This window comes from Cherax quadricarinatus, chromosome 7 (genome assembly GCF_038502225.1).
Source record: "Cherax quadricarinatus isolate ZL_2023a chromosome 7, ASM3850222v1, whole genome shotgun sequence".
NCBI lineage: Eukaryota > Metazoa > Arthropoda > Malacostraca > Decapoda > Parastacidae > Cherax > Cherax quadricarinatus.
The window spans coordinates 15,265,327-15,293,320 of NC_091298.1; the positions used below are offsets into that span (position 1 = coordinate 15,265,327).

Consider the following 27,994-nt stretch of genomic DNA (forward strand, 5'->3'; position numbering starts at 1 on the left):
ACCTAGGATAACCCAAAAAAGTCAGAGTGACTTATTTCCATTGCCTTCACTCAGAGCATCATTTCTTCTCAAAATGATGTTACATGAGAATGGGAGTGTTCTTCTTTATTTATTCTACCGTATCAATGTAGAGACAACCTGTACACAATGTAACTTGTACACAAACCAGACGTGTACACTTCGTTTACAAAACTTACCTTCGCCTGGTTTGTTTACATAACTCTGCGCCTGTACTCTCTCATGCACTCATTCTTTCTCTCTCTCATTTATTCGTTTTATCTCATTTACTTACTCCTTTAAATGTAATAGAATATTATGTGTAGGTGGGTTGGCCTGGTATGGTAGCCCGGCTGACTACCATACATACCACACTTGATTTTTTACAATAAATATTACTCATCTCACCCTATATTTTAAGGTAAGTAATGAGTGAACTGTATGTACATTTTATCGCTCTGGGATGCTTAAATATCATAGAATTGTATGTGTGGGTGGGGTGGCCTGGTATGGTAGCCTGGCTGACTACCATACATACCACACTTGATTTCTTACAATAAATACTACTTGTCTCACCCTAGATTAAGACTATAAATATTTTAAGGTAAGTAATGAGTGCACTATGTGTGTATTGTACTTTTTTATTGTTTTTTGATGCCTGGTTCTATTGCTAACTTAATATATGTTAGTGTAAACTTGTTATCTAGTGTTTGTATGCATTTGTAAGTGGAAAAAAAGGGTGTTCCACTTTACGGCGGTAGCCTGGAACCTAACCAGCCGGATAAGTGGGGCCCTCCTGTATGTTGTTTTTTGTAACTGTTATGTCTCTGATTAGTTCCTTGTTATTTGTGAATATCAAATCAGGGCATTTTCATTTCTAGTGGGATCAATTATCTGTTGGTTCAACGAGTACTTTCACAAAGCCTCATTAGTTCCCTGGTACGTGCCTGTTGAGCCAGAGTGCATCCCGGAGATATTTCTGGTATAACATTGTGTTGCGCCATCTTCCATTTTACACGTGGGAAATTAAAATCTCCTAGGAGTAAAATATTTGGTGTGGAATTTTCTAGCCTATCTAGATAGCTATCTATCTTCCTTAACTGATTTGTGAATTTCTCAGCAGTTGCTGTTGGTGGTTTATATACTAGGATAATTACCAAATTCCTATTTTCAACTTTAATGCCTAGGATTTCTACTACATATACATTATTCATAGAATTCAGCAATAGAAAGTATATTTTACATAGAGTCCTACTCCTCCCAGATGACCTATTAATTTTATCACATCTATACATGTTATAGTTTTCTATCTTTATATCTCTGTCCAAAACATCTCTTGTATGTGTTTCTGTAAATGCTCCAAATATGGCTTCTGATAGGAGCCCACTGACATAACTAGCTTTGTCATTTTTATTTGATTTCTTGATTTCAGACCCTGAATATTTACAAATATGAAGCAGGAATTACCATTTGGGATGTTTTGGTTTGCTGTGTTTCGTTAGTACCACTGGTGACGTATTACCTGGTGTACATACCCCTGGTTTCTCCAGTACCGACTTTGCATCTGATTGTGTATTAGGCCCTGATGGGCTGATGCCTGGTTTGCCACGTCCCACTGTTCTGCCCATCTGTAGCATTTCCCTTGTTTTGCCTCTTTCTTTGGTATGTTCGTTTCTCTTCATGTCTAAAACAAGATTGTTGTTCATTTTCCCTTTTCTGCTTTCTCTGTAGTGCCACATTCCTTTTACATGACAGTCTGGGCAATTCGGATCATAACAATCTCTGAACTGTGTTGAAGCTTTGCACATCATTGGGTGGAAGTATATACCTGCACTCTTTGTCAAAGCCACACTTTCCCTTTCTCAACATGTCTGCACATTTTCTGTTGTGTTTATTCCAGCAAGCTCTGCCATATAGGCACATACCTTTTGCACAGTATTTGAAAATGTTCTGACAGCCTACATTTACAGAGTCTGAGTCTTTCCCAAGTTCTGCCACCTGATTTGAATTCTCTCGTTTTCTTTCATCTTGGCATATTTCTTACCTTTTTTCCATTTTTGTTTGTTCCTGCTCTAGCTTTCTCTTCCTCCCTTTAATTTTTCTTTATGTTATATACAACAGATTTTATTTTTGGCCATGTTCACTTCAATTTATCTTATCTTGGGCAATTTTTTGTGATGGGTGGTGGGTTGTTTTGAGTGGTGGGCTAGGGTTATAGGTGCTGGGAATCCATGGGAAGAGGGCTGGGGTGTGAGTGGGGGGGAGCCCTTCCCACTGGTTGGGGGTGGTTGGTGGAGAGGGGTTTGGGGTGATCATGGAGAGGCCTTTCCCACTTCACACAGTAAATAAGGTCATTTGACTTTTTCCTTTTCCTTTACATTATGTTCACTTTATTATTAGCCAGGGGCTCACTACTGGGACAATAGACGGAACCACACAAACACCGATAGAATTATCTGTCATTGCACAACATAACCAAGCTGGTGAAACAGCTCGGGGTGCCAGCTGAGCCAATGACAAGATTTTCAATAGAACAATCAGTTAAAGACCTAAGATGTAATTAAATTTAGAACATTTTATTATCTGGTAACCAAATACATATGTACATGGTAATTTATGCAAAATTAATGTACAGTGCAACTTGAAAACTCTGAGGTCACTGTGAAACAAGATTGACAAATATCACCAAATTTTGTCCCTAAAACTGAATTTTCTACAAAAACAAAAGCTAGTACTTACCACTTGAAGAGTTACATCTTGCGTAATTACATTGCTCAAACAAAAGCATAATTCATAATTACAGCGTAATTTATGATATTCTACACTTGTGGTGGATTCCAAGTTAAGCTGTTAAAGCAATAACAGTATTCCACTGTATCTGGAAATGTGTACTGAATTCTGAGCATTCCATATCTGATCATTTGTATTTCTAGCACCAATGAGATGGAAAGACTTCCAATAAACTAAAAACTGGTTCTAAAAATTTTCATTATGGGCTATTCTGCTAAATTTTGAAGGATGCAAGTTTCAAGTGAATTTCAGGATACTTTATAAGCAAATAAAAATAATGAAGCTGAAAATAGAGTAAAAAAGTAATCAGGGTAAAACCATAGGTTATCCTTCTCAGGAATATTTGATACCTGGAAATATTTTCATCTCTCCATCTTTAAATTTACTATTTCGTGCTCAATCACAAAGCCACAACTACAACAGTTTTTATATTAAAACACAACAAATTTATTTCAAACAAGTGTTTAACCCACCTGTATCCTGTTCGTAACAGTGGGAGATATACGACAGAGTGCAGTCACATTGACTGGTCGGGATGGTCGCTTTGGTTCTACTCCGGGCTTGTTGGTGGGGATGGGTGTCTTGAAATTGGTAATTAAAAATATTATTAATTTACACTAGTGTTAGATCCAAACATAGAGATATAGAGAGAGAAAGACATGAATGCTTGAATACATACAGTATTCCATGGGCATATATAGCACATGCAAGTATACAGGTGGCCCGGTGGCCTGGTGGCTAAAGCTCCCGCTTCACACACGGAGGGCCCGGGTTCGATTCCCGGCGGGTGGAAACATTTCGACACATTTCCTTACACCTGTTGTCCTGTTCACCTAGCAGCAAATAGGTACCTGGGTGTTAGTCGACTGGTGTGGGTCGCATCCTGGGGGACAAGATTAAGGACCCCAATGGAAATAAGTTAGACAGTCCTCGATGACGCACTGACTTTCTTGGGTTATCCTGGGTGGCTAACCCTCCGGGGTTAAAAATCCGAACGAAATCTTATCTTATCTTAAACATGTTGGCCGTTTCCCACCGGGGCAGCGTGACCCCAAAAAAAAAAACTCCCCCCCCCCCCAAAAAAAAAATCATCATTCGACACTTTCATCACCACTCATACATAATCTCTGTCTTTGCAAGTACACATGGGTATCAAATAAAATCTAACAAAATTACTTTCATGGCATACTTTTGGTTAGTAAATGTATGAGAAGTCTTCAAGAACCACAACAAAGGATCTTACAAAATGTTCTTAAGTATGCTAAATCTGTAAATACATAAATACCAAGGTAGGTTCAGTGAGGCCCAATACTAACTACAGGAGGTAAACCAAGTCTAGTGAATAGCAGGGGTGTCATACGCACAATTAGAGAACCCTATGTCAACATCTATGGCCCACAACTCTCTAGCCTCATACCAGGAGATATAGTGGAACCTCAAATATTGAATTTTCTTCGTTCCAGACAGCTGTTCGAGTGCCATTACCAAACGAATTTATTCCCATCAGGAATAATGTAAATTAGATTAGTTCATTTCAGACCCTCAAAAATCCACTTATAAAAGCACTTACAAAAATACACTTACATAATTGGTTGAGTTGGGAGCAGTTCGATATTTGAGGTTCCACTGTACAAGAAATATTACTTAAATAACTGTAGAAGTGTTCAGGAGGAAACTGTACCCCTTATCTGCTGCAAGAGCTTGATCAGCTAGGTTGTCATGGCCATGTAGGCTTGTGGTCCACTGACAGCAGTTGCCAAGGTGATGACAGTACCAACAGGGAAGACTGGTCTAAGGCTTGAAATAAATTACAGGTTTCCTGTCACCTAGCACTCTTGACAGACACTTAACCCTTAAACTGTCCAAATGTAGATCTACGTTCACTCGCGTGGCACTCCCAATATTTTGAAAAATAAAAAAAATCGCTTTTTTCTTTTAAAATGAAGAACACATTTTCCTACATGTTATAGAATAAAAATTTTTTTTTAGGGTCAGTACTTACCGAGATATAAGACCATGAAGTTGGCACTGGATGCTCAACTGTCGGCAACATCGACTCCTGCCGCTTGCAGAAACTTTGCCAATATACCTTTTTTTTCTCGTTTTTATTTTAATTTATATATCTTTTTATGTTCTGATAATTACAATTTACAATAGTTCTTGTACCTTGTTCTGACACTAATATTAGGTACTGAAATAGTGCTCAAATACTCACAATCACATTGACAGGTGAACATTTACACCTGCCTGGGTTATTTACTATTGTCTAGAAATACATACAAAATATTTATAGGTCCCAGCAATGTTTTAGATACCCTGGCATATACTGTACCTTGAAGTATGTTGTTATGAAAGGCACCCCTATACTGTTGACAGCCTAGTGACATTTGATAAATGCCCACTGCTCCAGCTAACCCTCGTTGTATTTATCACTGTTACACACAAACATGTCTTGTCTCTTTGTCTATTTATCTGTGTCTATCTGCCTGTCTGTCTGTATCTGTCTGCCTGCCTGCCTGCCTGTCTGCCTGTCTGTCTGTCTGTCTGTCTGTCTGTCTGTCTGTCTGTCTGTGTCTGTCTGCCTGCCTGCCTGTCTGTCTGTCTGTCTGTCTCTGCTTATTTGTCTTTCTGTCTGCCTGGAGTATAGGATAACAAACTCCTTGAAGAATCATGTTATGACATCTGTTATCAGCTCGGTGACATTTGATAAATGGGTGCTCGGGGGAACCCTGGCTTTATTTGTTTTCACTGATATACACAAACATGTTTCTATCTGTCTTTGCCTGGAATTTCTGGATTATCCTAGGTAATTTACACTATGTATAATAATTGTACTTACGTGTTCATGTGTGACAGAGATAAAGACAGAGATACAGATAGAGATATATAGATATATATACAGATATATAGATAGACAGAGATATAGACAGAGACAGTCAGAGACAGCCAAAGCAGCCCAGCCGGCCAGCCTGCGGAGTACATAAGAACATAAAAAGAAGAAACACTGCAGCAGGCCTACTGGCCCATGCAAGGCAGGTACATGTCACCCCCCCCGGCTTAGACAAATGATCCACCTAGTCAGGTCACATCCATTGACTAGCACAAGCTAGTCAGGTCCAACTCACACCCACCCACACTCACTCATGTATTTATCTAACCTATTTTTACTTTCCTCTTAAAATGGGAGTGTTAATGCGATATGGCATCAGTGAATCCCTGGTGCTTGCTACGCTATTTGCTCTAGCTGGCTCTCAATTGAACTGGTGCTCCCAGATTTTCTTAACAGTGCGCACACTGAGTGCACAGACCCATTCTTTCATGTCTAGGCGACTCAAGCCTATTGTACCAAATTTGGAGGAATGAAAAATAAAACGATCTACGTTTGGAGTGCTACGCGTGCAAACATAGATCTACGTTTGGACAGTTTAACCCTTTGACTGTCGCGGCCGTATATATACATCTTACGAGGTACCGTGTTTGACGTATATATACTCATAAATTCTAGCGGCTTCAAATCAAGCAGGAGAAAGCTGGTAGGCCCACATGTGAGAGAATGGGTCTGTGTGGTCAGTGTGCACCATATAAAAAAAATCCTGGAGCACGCAGTGCATAATGAGAAAAAAAAAACTCCGACCGTTTTTTTTAATTAAAATGCCGACTTTGTGGTCTATTTTCGTATAGTATTTATGGCTGTATTCTCATTTTCTTGGTCTCATTTGATAGAATGGAAAACATATTATAGAAGTAGAGGTGATTTTGATTGATTTTACTATAAAAAGAACCTGGAAATGGAGCTCAAAGTAGGGAAAATGTTTGATTTTTGCCAATGTTCAAAAGTAAACAAATGATGTCATTGTCCAATAAATGTCCAACTAGCCATTCTAATATGTAGTCATGAATGGGTTGATGTAATTTATACAATTATTACAGTATTGCAGTAGTCTGCATAATAGTAAGTCTTCTATTTTTTGTTTGAATAAAAATTCAAAATAGAAAGCAAGAGTAATATCAGAGGGGCCTGGAGACATGACTGATGAACAAAGAAAATGTTATTTTAGAGCCAGAAATGTCTGCATTATTCATTCTGGACCTTATTTTGAAATTGTCATATTTTTTAATTTTCGTGAAATTGGCCAAATTGCAAATTTCTGACCACATTATTGGGTAGTTGAAATCAGTAAATGGGCAGTTTCTTGTACTCAATCGATAGAAAAAATGGAGTTCTAAAGAAATAGCTATGAGTTTGGTCGACTGGAACAATGGAATTAGCCGAAAATAGGGCTCAAAGTGGGCGAAATCGCCGATTTGTAAATATCGCCGAGGTCGCTAACTTCGCGAGAGCATAATTCCGTTAGTTTTCCATCAATTTTTTTTTTTTTTGGTGTCATTACAATCGGGAAAAGATTCTCTATCATTTCATAAGAAAAAATATTTTTTTTTTTTAAATTTTGCGACACCAGGAGACTCCTCATGATTGGGGGTTGCGACAGTCAAAGGGTTAAGGGTTAAAAAAGTTGTCCTTGAGCAATGGTATGTTAATTATTCCATATGCCAGAACCTGATATTCTGCAATGTTAGAAGTCTGACAAACCCATGATTCTCTTGGTATTTGTGGAGACAAAAAACGTTATCCATGGAGGCAAAGAAGGGAATGCATGAAAGTATAGTGGTACCAACACTCTTATATGGACGTGAAGCTTGGGTTGTAAATGCTGCAGCGAGGAGGCGGCTGGAGGCAGTGGAGATGTCCTGTCTAAGGGCAATGTGTGGTGTAAATATCATGCAGGAGAATTCAAAGTGTGGAAATTAAGAGAAGGTAAGGAGTTAATAAAGGTATAGTCAGAGGGCTGAAGAGGGGCTGTTGAGGTGGTTTGCTCATTTTGAGAGAATGGATCAAAGTAGAATGACTTGGAGAGCGTATAAATCTGCAGGGAAAGGAAAGCGGGGTAGAGGTTGTCCTCGAAAACGTTGGAGAGAGGGGGTAAAGGAGGTTTGGTGGGCAAGGGGCTTGGACTTCCAGCAAGCGTGCATGAGTGTGTTAGAAAGGAACGAATGGAGACGAATGGTTTTTGGGACCTAATGAGCTGTTGGAGTGTGAGCAGAGTAATATTTAGTGAAGGGATTCAGGGAAACCGGTGATTTTTATATACCTTTGAAGAGTCTCGAGAGTTTATCTAGTCTCTGAGCCCGGCCACGGGCCAGACTCGTCTGGTGCTTGCCTGGTCAACCAGGCTGTTACTGCTGGAGGCCTGCTGCCCCACATATCCATTACAGCCTGGTTATCTGACACCTGGTGAAGATACTTGTCCAGTTCCCTCTTGAAAGCATCTACACTTAATCCAGCAATGTTTCTTATATCTTCTGGTAAGTTGTTGAAGTCTGGGACCCCGGATGTTGATACAGTGTTCTCTTATTGTCCCCACTGCACCCCTGCTCCTCGCTGTGTTTATTTTACACTTTCTCCCATATCTCTCACTCCAATATGTTATGGCAGTGTGCAGATTTGGGACCAAGCCCTCTAAGTACCTTCCAGGTATATACTATTATCATGTACCTCTCTCTCTCCTCCACTCCAGTGAGTACATGTTCAAGACTTGCAGGCATTCCCAGTAGTTTAGGTGCTTTACTGGCTCAATGTGAGCTGTAAACGATCTCTGTATTTGCTCCAGCTCTGATATTTCTCCTGCTTTGAATGGGGCCGTCAGCAGTGAGCAATATTCTAAGTGAGGGAGCACTAGCGATTTGAAGAGTGTCACCATCGGCATTATTTCCCTTGTTTTGAAAGTTCTCAATACCCACCCCGTCATCTTCCTGGCTGTCGTGATCTTTGTCTTGTTATGGTCTTTAACCCGTAAATGGTCTGAACGTATATATATACGTTTTTACCGCTAGTGCCCCAAACGCATATATACGTTTTATTTTTCCTGCCTTCAAATTTGGCACGATTGGCCTGAGATGCCTTGTCAGCATAGAATGAGTCCTAACACTCAGTGTGCATGGTAATAAAAAAATCTGGAACCACTTAGTACCTTGTGAGAGCACCAGTTCAAATGAGCGCCAGCTAGAGCAAACAGCGCAGCAAACACCTGGGATTCACTGATTTTTTTTTTTTTTTTTTTTTCAACAAGTCGGCCGTCTCCCACCGAGGCAGGGTGACCCAAAAAAGAAAGAAAATCCCCAAAAAGAAAATACTTTCATCATCATTCAACACTTTCACCACACTCGCACATTATCACTGTTTTTGCAGAGGTGCTCAGAATACAACAGTCTAGAAGCATACACATATAAAGATACACAACATATCCCTCCAAACTGCCAATATCCCAAACCCCTCCTTTAAAGTGCAGGCATTGTACTTCCCATTTCCAGGACTCAAGTCCGACTATATGAAAATAACCGGTTTCCCTGAATCCCTTCACTAAATATTACCCTGCTCACACTCCAACAGATCGTCAGGTCCCAAGTACCATTCGTCTCCATTCACTCCTATCTAACACGCTCACGCACGCTTGCTGGAAGTCCAAGCCCCTTACCCACAAAACCTCCTTTACCCCCTCTCTCCAACCCTTTCGAGGACGACCCCTACCCCGCCTTCCTTCCCCTATAGATTTATATGCTTTCCATGTCATTCTACTGTGATCCATTCTCTCTAAATGACCAAACCACCTCAACAACCCCTCTTCTGCCCTCTGACTAATACTTTTATTAACTCCACACCTTCTCCTAATTTCCACACTCCGAATTTTCTGCATAATATTTACACCACACATTGCCCTTAAACAGGACATCTCCGCTGCCTCCAACCGTCTCCTCGCTGCTGCATTTACCACCCAAGCTTCACACCCATATAAGAGTGTTGGTACTACTATACTTTCATACATTCCCTTCTTTGCCTCCATAGATCTATGGATCTATGGATTCACTGATGTCATGTAGTATTAACACTCCCATTTTAAGAGGAAAGTGATTTTGACCCTGAGTTTAGTGGCTTTGAGGTGGATGTGGCCACAAGTGGTCGAGGAAATATCAAAAAACCTCGATAATAACCCATGTGCAATATTTGTGCAACACCCTTTCAGAATGTCTTATAACCTATGCCCTAAGTAAAGGGAAACAATTCTGGTTGGCAGGCTGCATGACTGACTGATTGATTGGCTGGCTAACTGGCTCGCTAGCTGGCTGGCCAGCTGTGTGGCTGGCTAGCTGCTGGCAGCCTGGCTCTATCTCCGTTTGTGTCTGTATCTATGTCTATCTCTGTCTCTTTGTCTATGTCTGTCTCTGTCTATCCCTGTTTATCTGTCTCATAGGTACACATAAATACAAGTATACATAGTGTAAATTACCTAGGATAACCCAAAAAGTCCAGACAAAGTGCTATACTCTGCTTGAAGATGTGAGTAAACGTGATGACGCAGTCTTGTGGCTCTCTCTGAGACAGAGAGCTAGACGGATAGACAGGGAGCTGGACAGACAAATAGACAGACATGTTAGTGTACCAGCGAAAACAAAGGGGGGGGGGGGGCGATGCTCATCAAAGGTCACCTCTAATCTTTTATCTGCTGTTCCCTCCCCCACCCTCCTGTATGCTCATTCATCAAACATCAGCTCGTATCAGATGTTATCTCATCTTATCATGTCACTGTTAGGGGTGGACTTAGTTTTTCATGCTTCAAAGGAACTATCATCTCCTCCATCTCCATCATCTCCTCCATCTCCTCCATCTCCTCCATCTCCATCATCTCCATCATCTCCATCATCTCCATCATCTCCATCTCCATCATCTCCATCTCCATCATCTCCATCTCCATCATCTCCATCTCCATCTCCATCATCTCCATCTCCATCATCTCCATCTCCATCTCCATCATCTCCATCATCTCCATCTCCATCTCCATCATCTCCATCTCCATCATCTCCATCTCCATCATCTCCATCTCCTCCATCATCTCCATCAACTCCATCTCCATCTCCTCCATCATCTCCATCTCCATCTCCTCCATCATCTCCATCTCCATCTCCTCCATCATCTCCTCCTCCTCCTCCTCCTCCTCCTCCTCCTCCAAAACATTGCTGGGACATATAAATACTTTGTATATATTCCAAGATAATAGTAAATGGCCAACGCAGGTGTATATGTCCACCTGTCAGTGTGTTTGTGACAATGTGAGTACAATTTCAGTACCTAATACTAGTCTCAGAACAAAGATTGGTTATGAAATGACAAGAACTACTATAAACTGTAATTATCAGAACTTTTTTTTTCAACAAACAAGCCGTATCCCACCAAGGCAGGGTGGCCCAAAAAGAAAAACTTAAGTTTTTCTTTTTAAATTTACTAATTTATACAGGAGAAGGGGTTACTAGGCCCTTGCTCCCGGCATTTTAGTCACCTCATACAACACGCATGTCTTACGAAGGAAGAATTCTGTTCCACTTCCCCATGGAGATAAGAGGAAATAAACAAGAACAAGAACTAGAAAGAAAATAGAAGAAAACCCAGAGGGGTGTGTATATATATGCTTGTATACATGTATGTGTAGTGTGACCTAAGTGTAAGTAGAAGTAGCAAGACATACCTATAATATTGTATATTTATGAGACAGACAAAAGACACCAGCAATCCTACCATCATGTAAAACAATTACAGGCTTTTGTTTCACACTCACTTGGCTGGATGGTAGTACCCCCCTGGGTGGTTGCTGTCTACCAACCTATTACCTACAACATAAAAATTATATAAAATAATATGAATAGAAAAAAAGGTATATTGGCAACACTTTTGCAAGCAGCAGCGCTCCATGTTGCCGTCAGGTGATCCCCAAGTGCCAACTTTAGGGCCTCATATCTCGGTAAGTACTATTTTTTTTTTTATCTTATAACACTTAGAAAAATGTGCTTTTTTTTCAATAAAAAAAATATTTCGTTTATTTTTCATAATATTCGGGGCACTGGGATAGTGAACATATATATAGGTTTGGACCGTTTATGGGTTAAAAGAAAGGTCCACTGATATAATTATTCCTAGGTCTTTTACATGTTCCTTATGTTCTGTTTGGCGACCCTCTTGAGTTTTGTATATAGTGCTCCTTTTGAGTTCTTCATTCTTTCCATACCTAAGCAGCTGGAACTTATCACCATTGAATGTCATGTTGTTCTCCACTGCCCACTGGAAAACCCTTTTTATGTCATCCTGTACTGATTTTCATGCTTATTCTAGTGTCATCTGCATATGATGATACAAAAGTACACCGGGTGTTTTTGTCTATGTCTGCTATGAGGATGAGGAACAGCAGATGTGCCAGGACAGTGCCTTGGGGCACTGAGCTTTTGACCTCGCTGATGCTGTATCGTGCCCTGTTCACTACTTCTTCTTGTGTTTGTGTTAGGAAACCGAAAATCCATCTGCCTACCTTCCCCATAATGCCCATGGCCTTCATTTTGTGCGCGCTACCACTTCATGATCGCATTTGTCAAACGCCTTTGCAAAATCTGTGTAAATCACATCTGCGTTTTGGTCGTCTTCCAGTGCCTCCGTAATTCTGTCATAATGGTTCAGCAGCTGAGAGAGACACGATCGTCCTGCTCTAAAACCATGCTGGTTCGGGTTATGTTGGTTGTGTTGGTCCATGAAATTTGTAACCTGCCATCTCATCACTATTTCGAAGATTTTTATGATGAGAGAGGTTAGGGCTACTGGTCTGTAATTTTTAGCTAGTGCTCTACTACCTCCCTTATGCAAAGGAGCTATGTCTGCACTGTTTAAGGCCTCCGGTATTTCACCTAGATATAAGTTCTTTCTCCAAAGAATACTGAGGGCTCGTGCAAGTGGTACTTTGCACTTCTTTATAAATAGAGCATTCCATGAATCTGGTCCAGGTGTTGAGTGGGCATGTTTTCCATTTCTTTTTTGAAATCTATGAGATTTGTACTAATGTCAGTTAGCTGAACTTGAGTACTGGAAATGAGAAGTACAATGCCTGCACTTTAACCCTATGACGGCTGACAGGCCCTCTCCGAAACTTGTTCTCAGGGTCGGCCAAATTTCAAAAAAAAAAAAAAAAAAAAAAAATCTTATGAAAAGATGGAGAAACTTTTCCTGATCATAATGACACCAAAGGTATGAAATTTGATGGAAAACTTACGGAATTATGCTCTCGCAAAGTTAGTGGTCTCGACGATGTTTATGCATCGGCGATTTTGCCCACTTTGAGCCCTATTTTCGGCCAATTCCAATGTACTAGTCGACAAAAGTCATAACTATTTCGCTAGAACTCCATTTTTTCTATCGAATGAGTACAAGAAACCACCCATTTACCAATTTCAACTATCCAATAAAGTGGTCAGAATTTAGCAATTTTGTCAATTTCTAAAGAGGGTCCAGAATAAACAAGAAAGACATTCCTGGTACTAAAATAACAAGTTCTCTGTTCATTAGTCACATCCTCAGGCCCCTCTTATATTTCTTTGGCTTTCCACTTTGAATTTTTATTACAAAAAATAGAAGATTTACTGTTATGCAGACTGCTGCATTAGTGTAGAAATGGTATAAATAATATCAGCATACTTGTGAAAGAATATTAGACTCACCAGTTGACGTGTATTGGACGCTTGGCATGATTTGTTTACTTTTGAACTTTGATAAAAATCGAACATTTCTGCTACTTTGCGCTCAATTTCAAGGTAATTTTCATTGTAAAACCAGTCAAAATCATCTCAATTTTTGTAATATGTCTTCCATTCTATAAAATGAGACCAAGAAAAGTAGAATACAACAATAAATACCATACGAAAATACAGTGCAAAGTCGCTGTTTTATTCCAAAAACACAAAGTTTTTTTTTCTCATTATGCACTGTGTGCTGCAGGATTTTTTTTATACTGCGCACACTGACCACAGACCCATTCTTTCATATGTAGGCCTACCAGCTTTCTCTCACCAGATTTGAGGGCACTAGAATTTAGGCGTACTATTACGTCAAAAACCCTGGGTCGTAAGCCGTACTAGTACAGCCGAAACCCTCAAAGGGTTAAAGGAGGGGTTTGGGATATTGGCAGTTAGGAGGGATATGTTATATATCTTTATATATGCTTCTAAACTGTTGTATCTGGGTGCCTCTGCAAAGACAGTGATTATGTATGAGTAAGGTAAAAATGTTGAATGATGATGAACGTATTTTCTTTTTGGGGATTTTTCTACTTTTTGGGTCACCCTGCCTCGGTGGGAGACGGGCGAATTGTTGAAAAAAAAAATACTGTAAAATATACTCTGATCACAACATTCTTGAAGTGCAAACATGCACAAAGTCATACGCTGTGACCCTAAGAAATATTCAACAAGAAGGGCTGTTTAATACATTTAGCTTCTGTAAGTGGAGACAAAAACAATCAAAATAAAAAAAAGGAATTATCCCTTCAAAAAGGCTTATAAAATAAGGATCAAATATAGAAAGAGTATGCATAACACTTTAAAGAGAAAAAAATAGTTGCTGAATTTTATAAAAACATTTCACATGACAGAAGTTTCCTCTGCCCAAAGTTGCTTTGTGTTACCCAAATTTGTTGGTACGCTGCCTTCCAACCAACTAGCTGCTGAACTACTCTGAAAGCTACACATCACAACAAAAAGAAAACCTGCACAAATTAATTATTCACGCAGAACAGACATATACATTCATTTCAAACTGAAGAAATGTAAACTGAACAAAAAACCCACTCAACATGGTTAAAACTTGAAAAATCTTCTAGGAACATTATGAATGAGGACTATGGGAATAGAAGACCTAGATAGCTTTTTTTAAAAAACTCAGCACTATAGAAATTTTACAACAGATATTAGCTGTAAAGAGTTTTTATGAGGATAGTGAGGCTCAGGTTAGGGTGTGTAAAAGGGAGAATACTTCCAGGTAAAAGTAGGTCTTAGACAGGGATGTGCAATGTCACCATGGTTGTTTAATATATTTATAGATGGGGTTGTAAAAGAAGTAAATGCTAGGGTCTTGGGGAGAGGGGTGCGATTAAATTATGGGGAATCAAATACAAAATGGGAGTTGACACAGTTACTTTTTGCTGATGATACTGTGATTATGGGAAATTCTAAAGAAAAATTACAAAGGTTAGTGGACGAGTTTGGGAGGGTGTGTAAAGGCAGAAAATTGAAAGTGAATATAGATAAGAGTGATGAGGATATCAAAAGATTTAGATAAAGAAAAACTGGATACCGCAATGGAGAGAGGGAGTATGGAAGAAGTGTATGTTTTCAGATACTTGGGAGTTGACTTGTCAGCGGATGGGTTTATGAAGGACGAGGTTAACCATAGAAATGATGAAGGAAAAAAGGCGAGTGGTACATTGAGGTATCTGTGGAGGCAAAAAACGTCATCCATGGAGGCAAAGAAGGGAATGTACAAGAGTATAGTGGTACCAACACCCGTACATGGGTGTGAAATTTGGGTTGCAAATGCTGAAGCAAGGAGGTGGCTGGAAGCAGTGGAGATGTCCTGTCTAAGGGAATGTGAGGTGTAAATATTATGCAGAGAATTCACAGTGTGGAAATTAGGAGGTGTGGAATTACTAAAAGTATTAGTCAAGAGGGCTGAAGAGGAGTTGTTGAGGTGGTTTGGTCACTTAGAGAGAATGGAACAAAGTAGAATGACTGGGAGAATGTATAAATTTTTAAGGGAAGGAAGGTGGGGTAGGGGTCGTCCTTGAAAAGGTTGGTGGGAGGGGGTAAAGGAGGTTTTGTGGGCGATGGGCTTGGATTTTTAGCAAACGTGCACAAGTGTGTTAGACAGGGGTGAATGGAGACGAATGGTTTATGGGACCTGATGAGCTGTTGGAGTGTGAGTAGAGTAATATTTTGTGAAGGGATTCAGGGAAACCATTTAGCCAGACTTAATTCCTGGAAGTGGGAAGTACAATGCCTGCACTTTAAAGGAGGGGTTTGAGATATTGGCAGTTTGGAGGGACATCTAAACTGTCATATCTGAGCACCTCTGCAAAGACAGTGATTATGTATGAGTGACAGTGAACTTTTGAATGACGAAAGTTTTTTCTTTCTTTTTGGGTCACCCTGCTTTTTTCTTTCTTTTTGGGTCACCCTGCCTGAAGAAGTAAATGTTTTCAGATACTTGGGAGTTGATGTGTCGGCGGATGGATTTATGAAGGATGAGGTTAATCATAGAAGTGATGAGGGAAAAAAGGTGAGTGGTGCATTGAGGTATAAGTGGAGTCAAAAAACGTTATCTATGGAGGCAAAGAAGGGAATATATGAAAGTATAGAAGTACCAACACTCTTATATGGGTGTGAAGCTTGGGTGGTAAATGCAGCAGCGAGGAGACGGTTGGAGGCAGTGGAGATGTCCTGTTTAAGGGCAATGTGTGGTGTAAATATTATGCAGAAAATTCGGAGTGTTGAAATTAGGAAAAGGTGTGGAGTTAATAAAAGTATTAGTCAGAGGGCAGAAGAGGGGTTGTTGAGGTGGTTTGGTCATTTCGAGAGAATGGATCAAAGTAGAATGACATGGAAAGCATATAAATCTATAGGGGGAGGAAGGCGAGGTAGGGGTCGTCCTCGAAAGGGTTGGAGAGAGGGGGTAAAGGAGGTTTTGTGGGCAAGGGGCTTGGACTTCCAGCAAGCGTGCGTGAGCGTGTTAAATAGGAGTGAATGGAGACGAATGGTACTTGGGACCTGACGATCTGTTGGAGTGTGAGCAGGGTAATATTTAGTGAAGGGATTCAGGGAAACCGGTTATTTTCATATAGTCGGACTTGAGTCCTGGAAATGGGAAGTACAATGCCTGCACTTTAAAGGAGGGGTTTGGGATATTGGCAGTTTGGAGGGATATGTTGTGTATCTTTATACGTATATGCTTCTAAACTGTTGTATTCTGAGCACCTCTGCAAAAACAGTGATTATGTGTGAGTGTGGTGAAATTGTGGAATGATGATGAAAGCATTTTCTTTTTGGGGATTTTCTTTCTTTTTTTGGGTCACCCTGCCTCGGTGGGAGACGGCCAACTTGTTGAAAAAAAAAAAAAAATTGGCAAATGTAACCATTATAACAAAATAAAATGGAAAGGCAAATAGTGTAGATAAAAATTGTTTTCTAAGAAAGAAATTATAGTGGCAGAAAACAAAACATAATTCAGTTTCCCAAGATTGTCTTGGTCTCATCATCATAAAAGGTTATACCAAAATAAACGTGAAAATAACCTCAGTAGAAGACACTAAAAAACTATAATCAGATATCAAACTGATTATTACATTCAAAAAGTGTAAAATTTCACTATGTAATCTATAATAATATTTAGATAACATACTTACAGGTAATGGACACATCTTTTCATTTATTTTAACAGCAATATTTGGTGGGAAGTTATCTTCTTGCTCACAGGTTGTCTCGAGCAAACAAAACCTCATCTGAACCTAGAAAAATAAGATATATAAGAGGGAAATTAAAAAATACTGTAAATCAATGATTATCTAGCATCCAACATTATCCAGCAGTGTTGTTCAAGTTGTTAAATCTGGAAAAAGGATGATTAACCTGGCAATCACTGGAAAACTACTTTCTCTTTCCACCGAGCTGGAAACAAGGCATTAAAACTTTATTAAAATTTTCAAATATCCAGCATTTAAATTTTTTATTTTCATGCATGAAATATGATTAGCTTGCTGTTCATAGTATCAAAGTTCACAGAAATACAGTGGAACCTCTAATTGCGAGTTTAATCCGTTCCGCAACCTTGCTCGCAACTGGATTTGCTCGTTTGCAGAGTCAGTTTTCCTCATTTAAATTATATGAAACGCAATTAATCCATTCGAGTGGAATTCTGTACTTCAATAATTTCCCTAATATCAACTCTACGGCTCATTATCTATCACAATTCATCTAATATGACATAAACAATATAACATAGAAACCTGATATATATTCTAGAATGAATAAAATATGTCATCATGTAACAGGTGGAGGCAGCCACAACCGCTCCCTCTTTGTTGTGGTAAACACTGCCATCTAGTGACGGCATTTTGAAGCCATTTATTATTATAATTACTATTATACAGTACAGACATTATTATTATACAGTGGACCCTCAACTAATGGCGGCATTGTCTAACATCAAAATCAACTAACGGCTCTCTTTGGCGTCAAAGTACTGACTCTACCAACGCCAAAAAACTTGTCTGAAGATTTTAATCCTGAGCGGGCCCAGCCACTCCAAGACTCCGTGTACAGCCAGTGTGCCATTGTTTTATTTTTGGTTGGGGGAAAGTTACCCTGCCTTAGTGGGAGGCAGCCAGCATGTAAAAAAAAAAAAAAATTACAAATTTACAACTCATAAGGGGTATTAACTCCCACATTTAAAAAATTTCAACCATACATTAAAAAATATACCTAACAAAATTTCTCTCATTCTATATTAAAACAGTTTTCAATCTCTAGTCTGAAATGTACTACCACCATTACATCATTCATATTTTTGTGAGCAAATCATTAACTATGAAAAAAACACCAACATGTATGGTATGGTATTAAAAGTTCAAAAAAATTAAATTCTCACCTGAACAGAATAGTCTTGTTTCCCTGGCCGTAGATCTCTAGAATTTGCAATTTTATTGGCTTGATGTGGCGTTAATGAAAATGTGAATGTGGACTCCTGATAGCGTCCTGAACCCTGGGGGGCTAAAAATGTAATTGTATATAAAAATCATTGCAAACATTTGTGTAACAAACAATGCCCATAGTACACTATCTTTCAAAAACCTACCAATCTTTTAAAATATAATGTTGTATATGTATTAGTACTAAATTTTGCACTGAAGGGCTGGTGGGGAATAATATATACACACAGCATAGTACTGTACCTAATGACATTTGTATATTAAACCAATAAGAACGCGAAGGAACAGTTCTAATCTATCCTTACCTCACGTGGGGGGATCTACAACAGCAAATCACCTAAAACCCATTGTAACTCAAAAATATCTGCTATTAGTATTATCACTCAATCAGACTAACCCTTTCCAGGTCCGTGCCGTAGATCTACAGCTTTACGTAAATCTACGCCCTGAGCTCAGCTCACTCTGATAAGCTGTGAGTGGTAAATTTGGGCCTAGATATGAGAGAATACATCTATGTGGTATGTGTGCACCACATAAAACAAACCCTGCAGCACACGCTGCATAATGAGAAAAAAAACTGAGACCGTAATTTTCGATTAAAACAGCGACTTTGCAGTGTTTTTTGTATGTTTTTTATAGTTGTACAGGTCCTCCATCACAAATCCGGCATCATTGGGACCTGTAGTGTGCCGGATTACTGAGTTTGCCGGATTACAGAGTGGTTAGGTTAGAATACACTTAATAAAATTAACCAACTTGACTTACACAGTTCATTGAACATCCGCAAAAATCGAACATTTCCGCTACTTTGAGCTCAATTTCAAGGTACTTTTCGTCATGAAAGCAATCAAAATCATGTCTATTTCTGTAATATATCTTCCATTCTATCAAATGAGTCCAAAAAATGAGAATACAACCATAAAAACCATACGAAAATATACTGCAAAGAGGTGGCTAATGGCTGAGAAGTGAACTCCCTTATTTATTGTCCGTCTTTTTTATTTTTGTTGTACGTTAAGAAGTGTCTTTCCATCATACACTGCCCAAGTTTCATTGAGATAGCCCAACAAACAACCAAGAAAAAAAAATATTTACCAAAAATCATATATGGCAAGCCCAAGCCAGGTACTGGAAATAAGTCACTTTGTCTGACTTTTCTGGGTTATCCTAGGTTCTCTATACATACACTACTATGTATGATAATCTATGTAACTGTATTTGTGTATACCTGAATAAACTTATTTACTTCTAGTCTGTCAACTGAGTACAAGAAACCGCCCATTCACTTATTTCAACTACCCAATAAAGTGGTCAGAAATTGGCAATTTGGTCAATTTCACACAAATTTCAACAGATGTCAATTTCAAAATAGGGTCCAGAATAAACAATGCAGACATTCCTGGCAGTAAAATAACATTTTCTCTGTTCATTAGTCACAGCTACAGGCCCCTCTTATATTACTCTTGCTTAACATTTTGAATTTTTATTCACAAAAAAAAAAAAATAGAAGATTTACTGTTATGCAGACTACTGCATTATTGTAATAATTGTATAAATAATGTCAATCCATTCTTGACTCTGTACTGGAATTTAGACTAGCAGGTGGACAGGTATTGGACGGTGACGTCATTTGTTTGCTCTTGAGCTTCGCTAAAGAATAGAACATTTCCGCTACTGTGAGCGTAATTTCAAAGTACTTTTCATCATGAAAACAATCAAAATCATATCTATTTCTGTAATATATCTTTCATTCTATCAAATGAGACCGAAAAAATGAGAATATAACCATAACAACCATACAAAAATACACCGCTAAGCGGCCGCTAATGGCTGAGAAGTGAACTCCGCTATTTATGGTCTGATTTCTTTAATTTTTGGTGTACGTGAAGAAGTATCTTTCCATCATACATTGCCCAAGTTTGAATAAGATAACCCAACAAACAACTGAGAAAATAATAATAATATAATAATAATAATAATAATAATAATAATAACAATAATAATAATAATAATAATAATATCTTTATTTACTACACGTACATGTACAAGGTATACAGGCCTAGCTGACATCAGTGACATACTACTGTATAGGAAGGCACTTGTTATGCTGAGTATTTCAAGAAAATTAGGTCAGTGTCCAAGGATAACACCCACACTAGTCGACTAACACCCAGGTACCCATTTACTGATGGGCAAACATAGACAACAGGTGTAAAGAAACACGCCTAATGTTTCTCCCCTGGCTGGGAATCGAATATTTACCAAAAATCATATATGGCTAACCCAAGCCAGGTACTAAAAATATGCCACGTTGACTTTTTTGGGTTATTCTAGGTTCGCTACACATATGCTGCTGTGTGTGATAATCTATAGAGAGAAAATAACTTTTTTGTTTCAGGTTTATGGTGGAGTACGAGTGTATATCATAGTTAGCCCTGTGCTATACTCCGCTTTCTCTAATACAGTGGACCCCCGCATAACGATGGCATCACATAGCGATTAATCCGCATACCGCTTACTTTAATCGCAAAAATTTTGCCGCGCATACCGATTAAAAACCCGCTCACCGATTTTCGTCCGAGACGCGTCCAATGTGCGCCCTCAGCCAGCCTCACATGTGCCGCCCGTGCCATTGTTTACCAGCCAGCCTCCGCGGTAACATCCAAGCACACACTCGGAATATTTCGTATTATTACAGTGTTTTCGGTGCTGTTTCTGGAAAATAAGTGACCATGGGCCCCAAGAAAGCTTCTAGTGCCAACCGTACACCAATAAGGGTGAGAATTCCCATTGAAATGAAGAAAGAGATCATTGATAAGTATGAAAGTGGAGTGCGTATCGCCGACCTAGTCAAGTTGTACAAGAAACCCCAATCAACCATCGCTACTATTGTGGGCACCAGAAAGACAATCAAGGAAGCTGTTCTTGCCAAAGGTTTAACTGTGTTTTCGAAACAAAGATCGCAAGTGATGGAAGATGTTGAGAGACTCTTATTGGTGTGGATAAATGAAAAACAGCTAGCAGGAGATAGCGTCTCTCAAGCGATCATATGTGAAAAGGCTAGGAAGTTGCATGAGGATTTAATTAAAAAAATGCCTGCAACTAGTGATGATGTGAGTGAATTTAAGGCCAGCAAAGGTTGGTTTGAGAGATTTAAGAAGCGTAGTGGCATCCATAGTGTGATAAGGCATGGTGAGGCTGCCAGTTCGGACCACAAAGCGGCTGAAAAATATGTGCAGGAATTCAAGGAGTACATAGACAGTGAAGGACTGAAACCTGAACAAGTGTTTAATTGTGATGAAACAGGCCTGTTCTGGAAGAAAATGCCAAGCAGGACCTACATTACTCAGGAGGAAAAGGCACTCCCAGGACATAAGCCTATGAAAGACAGGCTTACTTTGTTGATGTGTGCCAATGCTAGTGGTGATTGCAAAGTTAAGCCTTTATTAGTGTATCACTCTGAAACTCCCAGAGCGTTCAGGCAAAAGAATGTCCTCAAGGATAATTTGTGTGTGCTGTGGAGGGCAAACAGTAAGGCATGGGTCACTAGGGACTTTTTCTATAACTGGTTACACCATGCATTTGCCCCCAATGTGAAAGATTACCTAACTGAAAAGAAATTAGACCTTAAGTGCCTCCTGGTGTTAGACAATGCCCCTGGTCATCCTACAGACGTGGCAGAGCGACTTTATGGGGACATGAGCTTCATTAAGGTGAAGTTTTTGCCTCCTAATACCACTCCTCTCCTGCAGCCCATGGACCAGCAGGTTATTGCAAACTTCAAAAAACTGTACACAAAAGCTCTGTTTGAAAGGTGCTTTGTAGTGACCTCAGAAACTCAACTGACTCTAAGAGAGTTTTGGAGAGAGCACTTTAATATCCTCAATTGTGTAAACCTTATAGGTAAGGCTTGGGAGGGAGTGACTAAGAAGACCTTGAACTCTGCTTGGAAGAAACTGTGGCCAGAATGTGTAGACAAAAGGGATTTTGAAGGGTTTGAGGCTAACCCTGAGAATCCTGTGCCAGTTGAGGAATCCATTGTGGCATTGGGAAAGTCATTGGGGTTGGAGGTTAGTGGGGAGGATGTGGAAGAGTTGGTGGAGGAGGACAATGAAGAACTAACCACTGATGAGCTGATAGATCAACTTCAAGAGCAAGAGGCCAGACCTGGGGAAACTGGTTCAGAGGAGGGGAGAGAGAAATTGAAGAAGTTGCCTACTACAAAGATAAAGGAAATCTGTGCAAAGTGGCTTGAAGTGCAAACCTTCATGGATGAAAATCACCCTCACACAGCTATTGCAAGCCGTGCTGGTGATTATTACACTGACAATGTTGTGAAACACTTTAGGCAAGTCATAAAGGAACGAGAGGTACAGGCCACTATGGACAGATATCTTGTGCGAAAGAAGTCCAGTGACTCTGAAGCTGGCCCTAGTGGCATTAAAAGAAGAAGGGAAGTAACCCCAGAAAAGGACTTGCTACCTCAAGTCCTAATGGAAGGGGATTCCCCTTCTAAACACTAACACTCTCTCTCCCCTCCTCCCATCCCATCAATCATCACCAGATCTTCAATAAAAGTAAGTGTCATGTAATTGTGCATGCCTTTTTCAGTTTGTGTGTATTAAAATTAACATTTCATGTGGTAAAAAAATTTTTTTTTCATACTTTTGGGTGTCTTGCACGGATTAATTTTATTTCCATTATTTCTTATGGGGAAGATTCATTCACATAACGATTATTTCGCATAACAATTACCCCTCTTGCATGGATTAAAATCGTTAACCGGGGGTCCACTGTATAAGCCCCCAAGACAGGGATAGGAGAATGGTATTTGTATACCATAACCTCTTCATAACTCGGTCGAACTGCTCAGTGTTATGCCAAATATTATTCATTCTCGAGTGTTTAACATGTTTTATGTTATTTATATTGTTTCTTATGTCACATTAGATCAATTGTGATAAGCAAATAAGCTGTAGTGTTGATATTAGCGTAATAATAAAGCATATTCTCCTGCTTCATGAGACTAAGCTCAAGACAACCGACAGTGACTTCAAAGCCACCTTATCTTTAATGGATAATGTACTGTGTAGGTGCTTTACATAATGAGAAGCATTTCTTTTATTCACTGGAACCATGGCTAGGGCTAAAAGCAAGCAGGTTAAAACAATAAATAGAGAAAAAGAAATTGGAATGACTTATGCAGCAAGTAGCGCCACCAAACAGTAGCAGCAGGTTGGTATGGCGACACTGGAAATTTGAAATTATGCTAGCCAAAATTAGTGCCGAATAACTGAAGGAACCGAATAACTGATTGCTGGATTTGTGATGGCGGACCTGTATTTGCAATTTCTTGGTCTCATTTGATAGAATGGAAGATATATTACAGAAATAGAGATGATTTTGATTGGTTTTAGTATTGAAAATGGCTTGAAACTGATCTCAAATAGTAGAAATGTTAAATTTTTGCCGATGTTCAAGAGTAAACAAATGACCTCACACGTCTAATACACACCAGCTGGTGGGTCTGATATACATTCACAAAGGTGGTGATATTATTTATACAATTATTACAATATTGCATAACAGTAAATCTTTTATCTTTTTGGTTTGAATAAAAATTCATTATGTGAATAAAAAATCAAAATGGAATTCATTTGTAAAGCCTGAAAACATAACTAATGAACAGAGGAAATGTTAGTTTAGTGCCAGGAATGCCTCCATTGTTTATTCTGGACCCTATTTTGAACTTTGCATTAAATTGGCCAAATTACCAATTTCCAATCACATTAATTTGTAGTTGAAACAGTTGACTTGACGATTTCTTGTGCTCAGTCAATAGAATAGAAGTAATGCTAGTGAAATAGCAACACACACAGTAACCTACCTATCACATTTCTAATCAGCATTCACATTCATGCACTTATTATTTCCTTATTTTATTAACACACTGGCCGGTTCCCACCGAGGTACAGTGGCCCGAAAAAGAAAAACTTTCACCATCATTCACTCCATCACTGTCTTGCCAGAGGTGCACTTACACTACAGTTATAAAACTGTAACATTAACACCCCTCCTTCAGCGTCCAGGCACTGTATTTCCCATCTCAAGTCCGGCCAGCTGGTTTCCTCGAATCCTTTTATAAATATTACCCTGGTCACACTACAACAGCACATCCAAGCCCTAAAAAATCAATTGTCTCCATTCGCTTCTATCTAACACCCACACACACATATGCTTGCTGGAAGTCCAAGCCCCCTCACACACAAAGCCTCCTTTACCCCGTCCCTCCAACCTTTCCTAGGCCAACCTCTACCCTGCCTTCCCTCTACTACAGATTTATGCACTCTCGAAGTTATTCTATTTTGTTCCATCCTCTCTACATGTCCAAACCATCTCAACAACCACTCGTCAGCCCTCTGGATAATAGTTTTGGTAATCCCGCACCTCCTCCTAATTTCCAAACTACGGATTCTCTGCATTATATTCACACCACACATTGCTCTCATTGCCCATGCACTTGTCTCCAGAATGTTTCTACCCCATAAAATATTATAGCTACAACTGTCAATTCTGTTTTAACCCTTTGACTGTCGCGGCCGTATATATACGTTTACGAGGTACCGTGTTTGACGTATATATACTCATAAATTCTAGCGGCTTCAAATCAGGCAGGAGAAAGCTGGTAGGCCCACATGTGAGAGAATGGGTCTGTGTGGTCAGTGTGCACCATATAAAAAAAATCCTGGAGCACTCAGTGCATAATGAGAAAAAAAAAAACTCCGACCGTTTTTTTTAATTAAAATGCCGACTTTGTGGTCTATTTTCGTATAGTATTTGTGGTTGTATTCTCGTTTTCTTGGTCTCATTTGATAGAATGGAAACTATATTATAGAAATAGAGGTGATTTTGATTAATTTTACTATAATAAGAACCTGGAAATGGAGCACTAAGTACGGGAAATGTTTGATTTTTGCCGATGTTCAAAAGTAAACAAATGATGTCATTGTCCAATAAATGTCCAAATAGCCATTCTAATATGCAGTCATGAATGGGTTGATGTAATTTTTACAATAATTACAGTATTGCAGTAGTCTGAATAACAGTAATCTTCTATTTTTTGTTTGAATAAAATTTCAAAATAAAAAGCAAGAGTAATATCAGAGGGGCCTGGAGACATGACTGATGAACAAAGAAAATGTTATTTTAGAGCCAGGAATGTCTGCATTGTTCATTCTGGTCCTTATTTTGAAATTGTCATATTTTTTAATTTTCGTGAAATTGGCCAAATTGCAAATTTCTGACCATGTTATTGGGTAGTTGAAATCGGTAAATGGGCAGTTTCTTGTACTCAATCGATGGAAAAAATAGAGTTCTGAAGAAGTAGCTATGAGTTTGGTTGACTGGAATAATGGAATTAGCCAAAAATAGGGCTCAAAGTGGGCGAAATCGCCGATTTGTAAATATCGCCGAGGTCGCTAACTTCGCGAGAGCATAATTCCGTCAGTTTTCCATCAAATTTCGTTTTTTTTTTTTTTGGTGTCTTTACAATTGGGAAAAGATTCTCTATAATTTCATAAGAAAATTTTTTTTTTTTTTTTTAAATTTTGCGACACCAGAAGACACCTCAGGATTGGGGGTTGCGACAGTCAAAGGGTTACACAAATAACCCGCACATAAAAGAGAGAAGCTTACGACGACGTTTCGGTCCGACTTGGACCATTGACAAAGTCACGGACCGAAACGTCGTCGTAAGCTTCTCTCTTTTATGTGCGGGTTATTTGTGTATCATTCCAGTCACGGTATTGTGCCTTTTTGTTATTTAGTCAAAGGGTTAATAATCGCAGTCTATTATTAGCCATAATAAACATGGTTTTATTTAGAATGATCACTGCATTGATAATCTTATCTCCAGATAACTTATGATATGTTAAACTTAGTACAAAAGATCAAACTAAATACTCGGTGTCAAGTAATTTTAAGTTCTAGTGTCAGTCTGCCTAAAATGCTCTGAATAACAATGGACTTTTCCATGTTAGAAACAAATAATCTAAACCAATCCCTAAACCATTTTTCTTCTGGTAAAATATACATCATAATTTATTAAGTACTGTATATTATAAGTAGTAGGTTGGTAGACAGCAACCGCCCGGGGAGGTACTGTACTACCGTCCTGCCAAGTGAGTGTGAAACGGAAACCTGTAATTGTTTTACATGATGGTAGGATTGCTGGTGTCTTTTTTCTGTCTCATAAACATGCAAGATTTCAGGTACGTCTTGCTACTTCTACTTACACTTAGGTCACACTACACATACATGTACAAGCATATACGTATATACACGCCTCTCAGGGTTTTCTTTCTAGTTCTTGTTTATTTCCTCTTACCTCCATGGGGAAGTGGAACAGAATTCTTCCTCCGTAACCCATGCGTGTTGTAAGAGGTGACTAAAATGCCAGGAGCAAGGGGCTAGTAACCCTTTCTCCTGTATACAGTGGACCCTCGACCAGCGATGGCATCGATTAACGATAAATCTGACTAGCGATACATTTTATCGCAAAAATTTTGCCTCGATTAGCGCTAAAAAACTCGACCAACACTATTCGTTCCGTCTGAGACGCGTCCACTTCTGGCCAGTGCTTACAAGCCAGCCAGCCCCCGCGGTCGCTTCCAAGCATACAATCGGAACATTTCATATTATCACAGCCTTTTTAGTGATTGCACCTGCAAAATAAGTCACCATGGGCCCCAAGAAAGCTTCTAGTGCCAACCCTACAGCAAAAAGGGTGAGAATTACTATGGATATGAAGAAAGAGATCATTGCTAAGTGTGAAAGTGGAGTGCATGTCTCAGAGCTGGCCAGGCTGTACACAAAACCCCAATCAACCATCGCTACTATTGTGGCCAAGAAAACGGCAATCAAGGAAGCTGTTCTTGCCAAAGGTGCAACTATGTTTTCGAAACTGAGATCGCAAGTGATAGAAGATGTTGAGAGACTGTTATTGGTATGGATAAACGAAAAACAGATAGCATCTCTCAAGCGATCATATGTTAAAAGGCTAGGAAGTTGCATGACGATTTAATTAGAAAAATGCCAGCAACTAGTGGTGATGTGAGTGAATTTAAGGCCAGCAAAGGTTGGTTTGAGAGATTTAAGAATTGTAGTGGCATACATAGTGTGATAAGGCATGGTAAGGCTGCCAGTTTGGACCAAAAAGCAGCTGAAAAATATGTGCAGGAATTAAGAACATAAGAAAGGAGGAACACTGCAGGAGGCCTGCTGGCCCACACAAGGCAGGTCCTCTACAATTCATCCCACTAACAAAACATTTGCCCAACCCAATTTTCAATGCCACCCAAGAAATAAGCTCTGATGTGAAAGTCCAACTCAAATCCAACCCCTCCCACTCATGTACTTATCCAACCTAAATTTGAAACTACCCAAAGTCCCAGCCTCAATAACCCAACTAGGTAGACTGTTCCACTCATCAACTACCCTATTTCCAAACCAATACTTTCCTATGTCCTTTCTAAATCTAAACTTATCTAATTTAAATCCATTACTGTGGGTTCTCTCTTGGAGAG

At 39.3% G+C, this 27,994-nt stretch overlaps 1 protein-coding gene across 7 annotated transcripts in view; it reads right to left on the reverse strand.

The window, feature by feature from the left end:
- The window catches only part of Su(var)2-10 (E3 SUMO-protein ligase Su(var)2-10), a 239,724-nt gene that overhangs the window by 149,054 nt on the left and 62,676 nt on the right, over nucleotides 1-27,994 (reverse strand). For all 7 annotated transcript variants that reach the window (XM_070082312.1, XM_070082315.1, XM_070082311.1 and 4 more), the window contains exons 4-6: nucleotides 18,350-18,471; nucleotides 17,109-17,210; nucleotides 3,261-3,368 (exon numbers count right to left, since the gene is read on the reverse strand). In XM_070082312.1, the coding sequence (XP_069938413.1) occupies nucleotides 3,261-3,368; nucleotides 17,109-17,210; nucleotides 18,350-18,471 (332 nt within the window). The remainder of the gene's footprint in view (nucleotides 1-3,260; nucleotides 3,369-17,108; nucleotides 17,211-18,349; nucleotides 18,472-27,994) is intronic.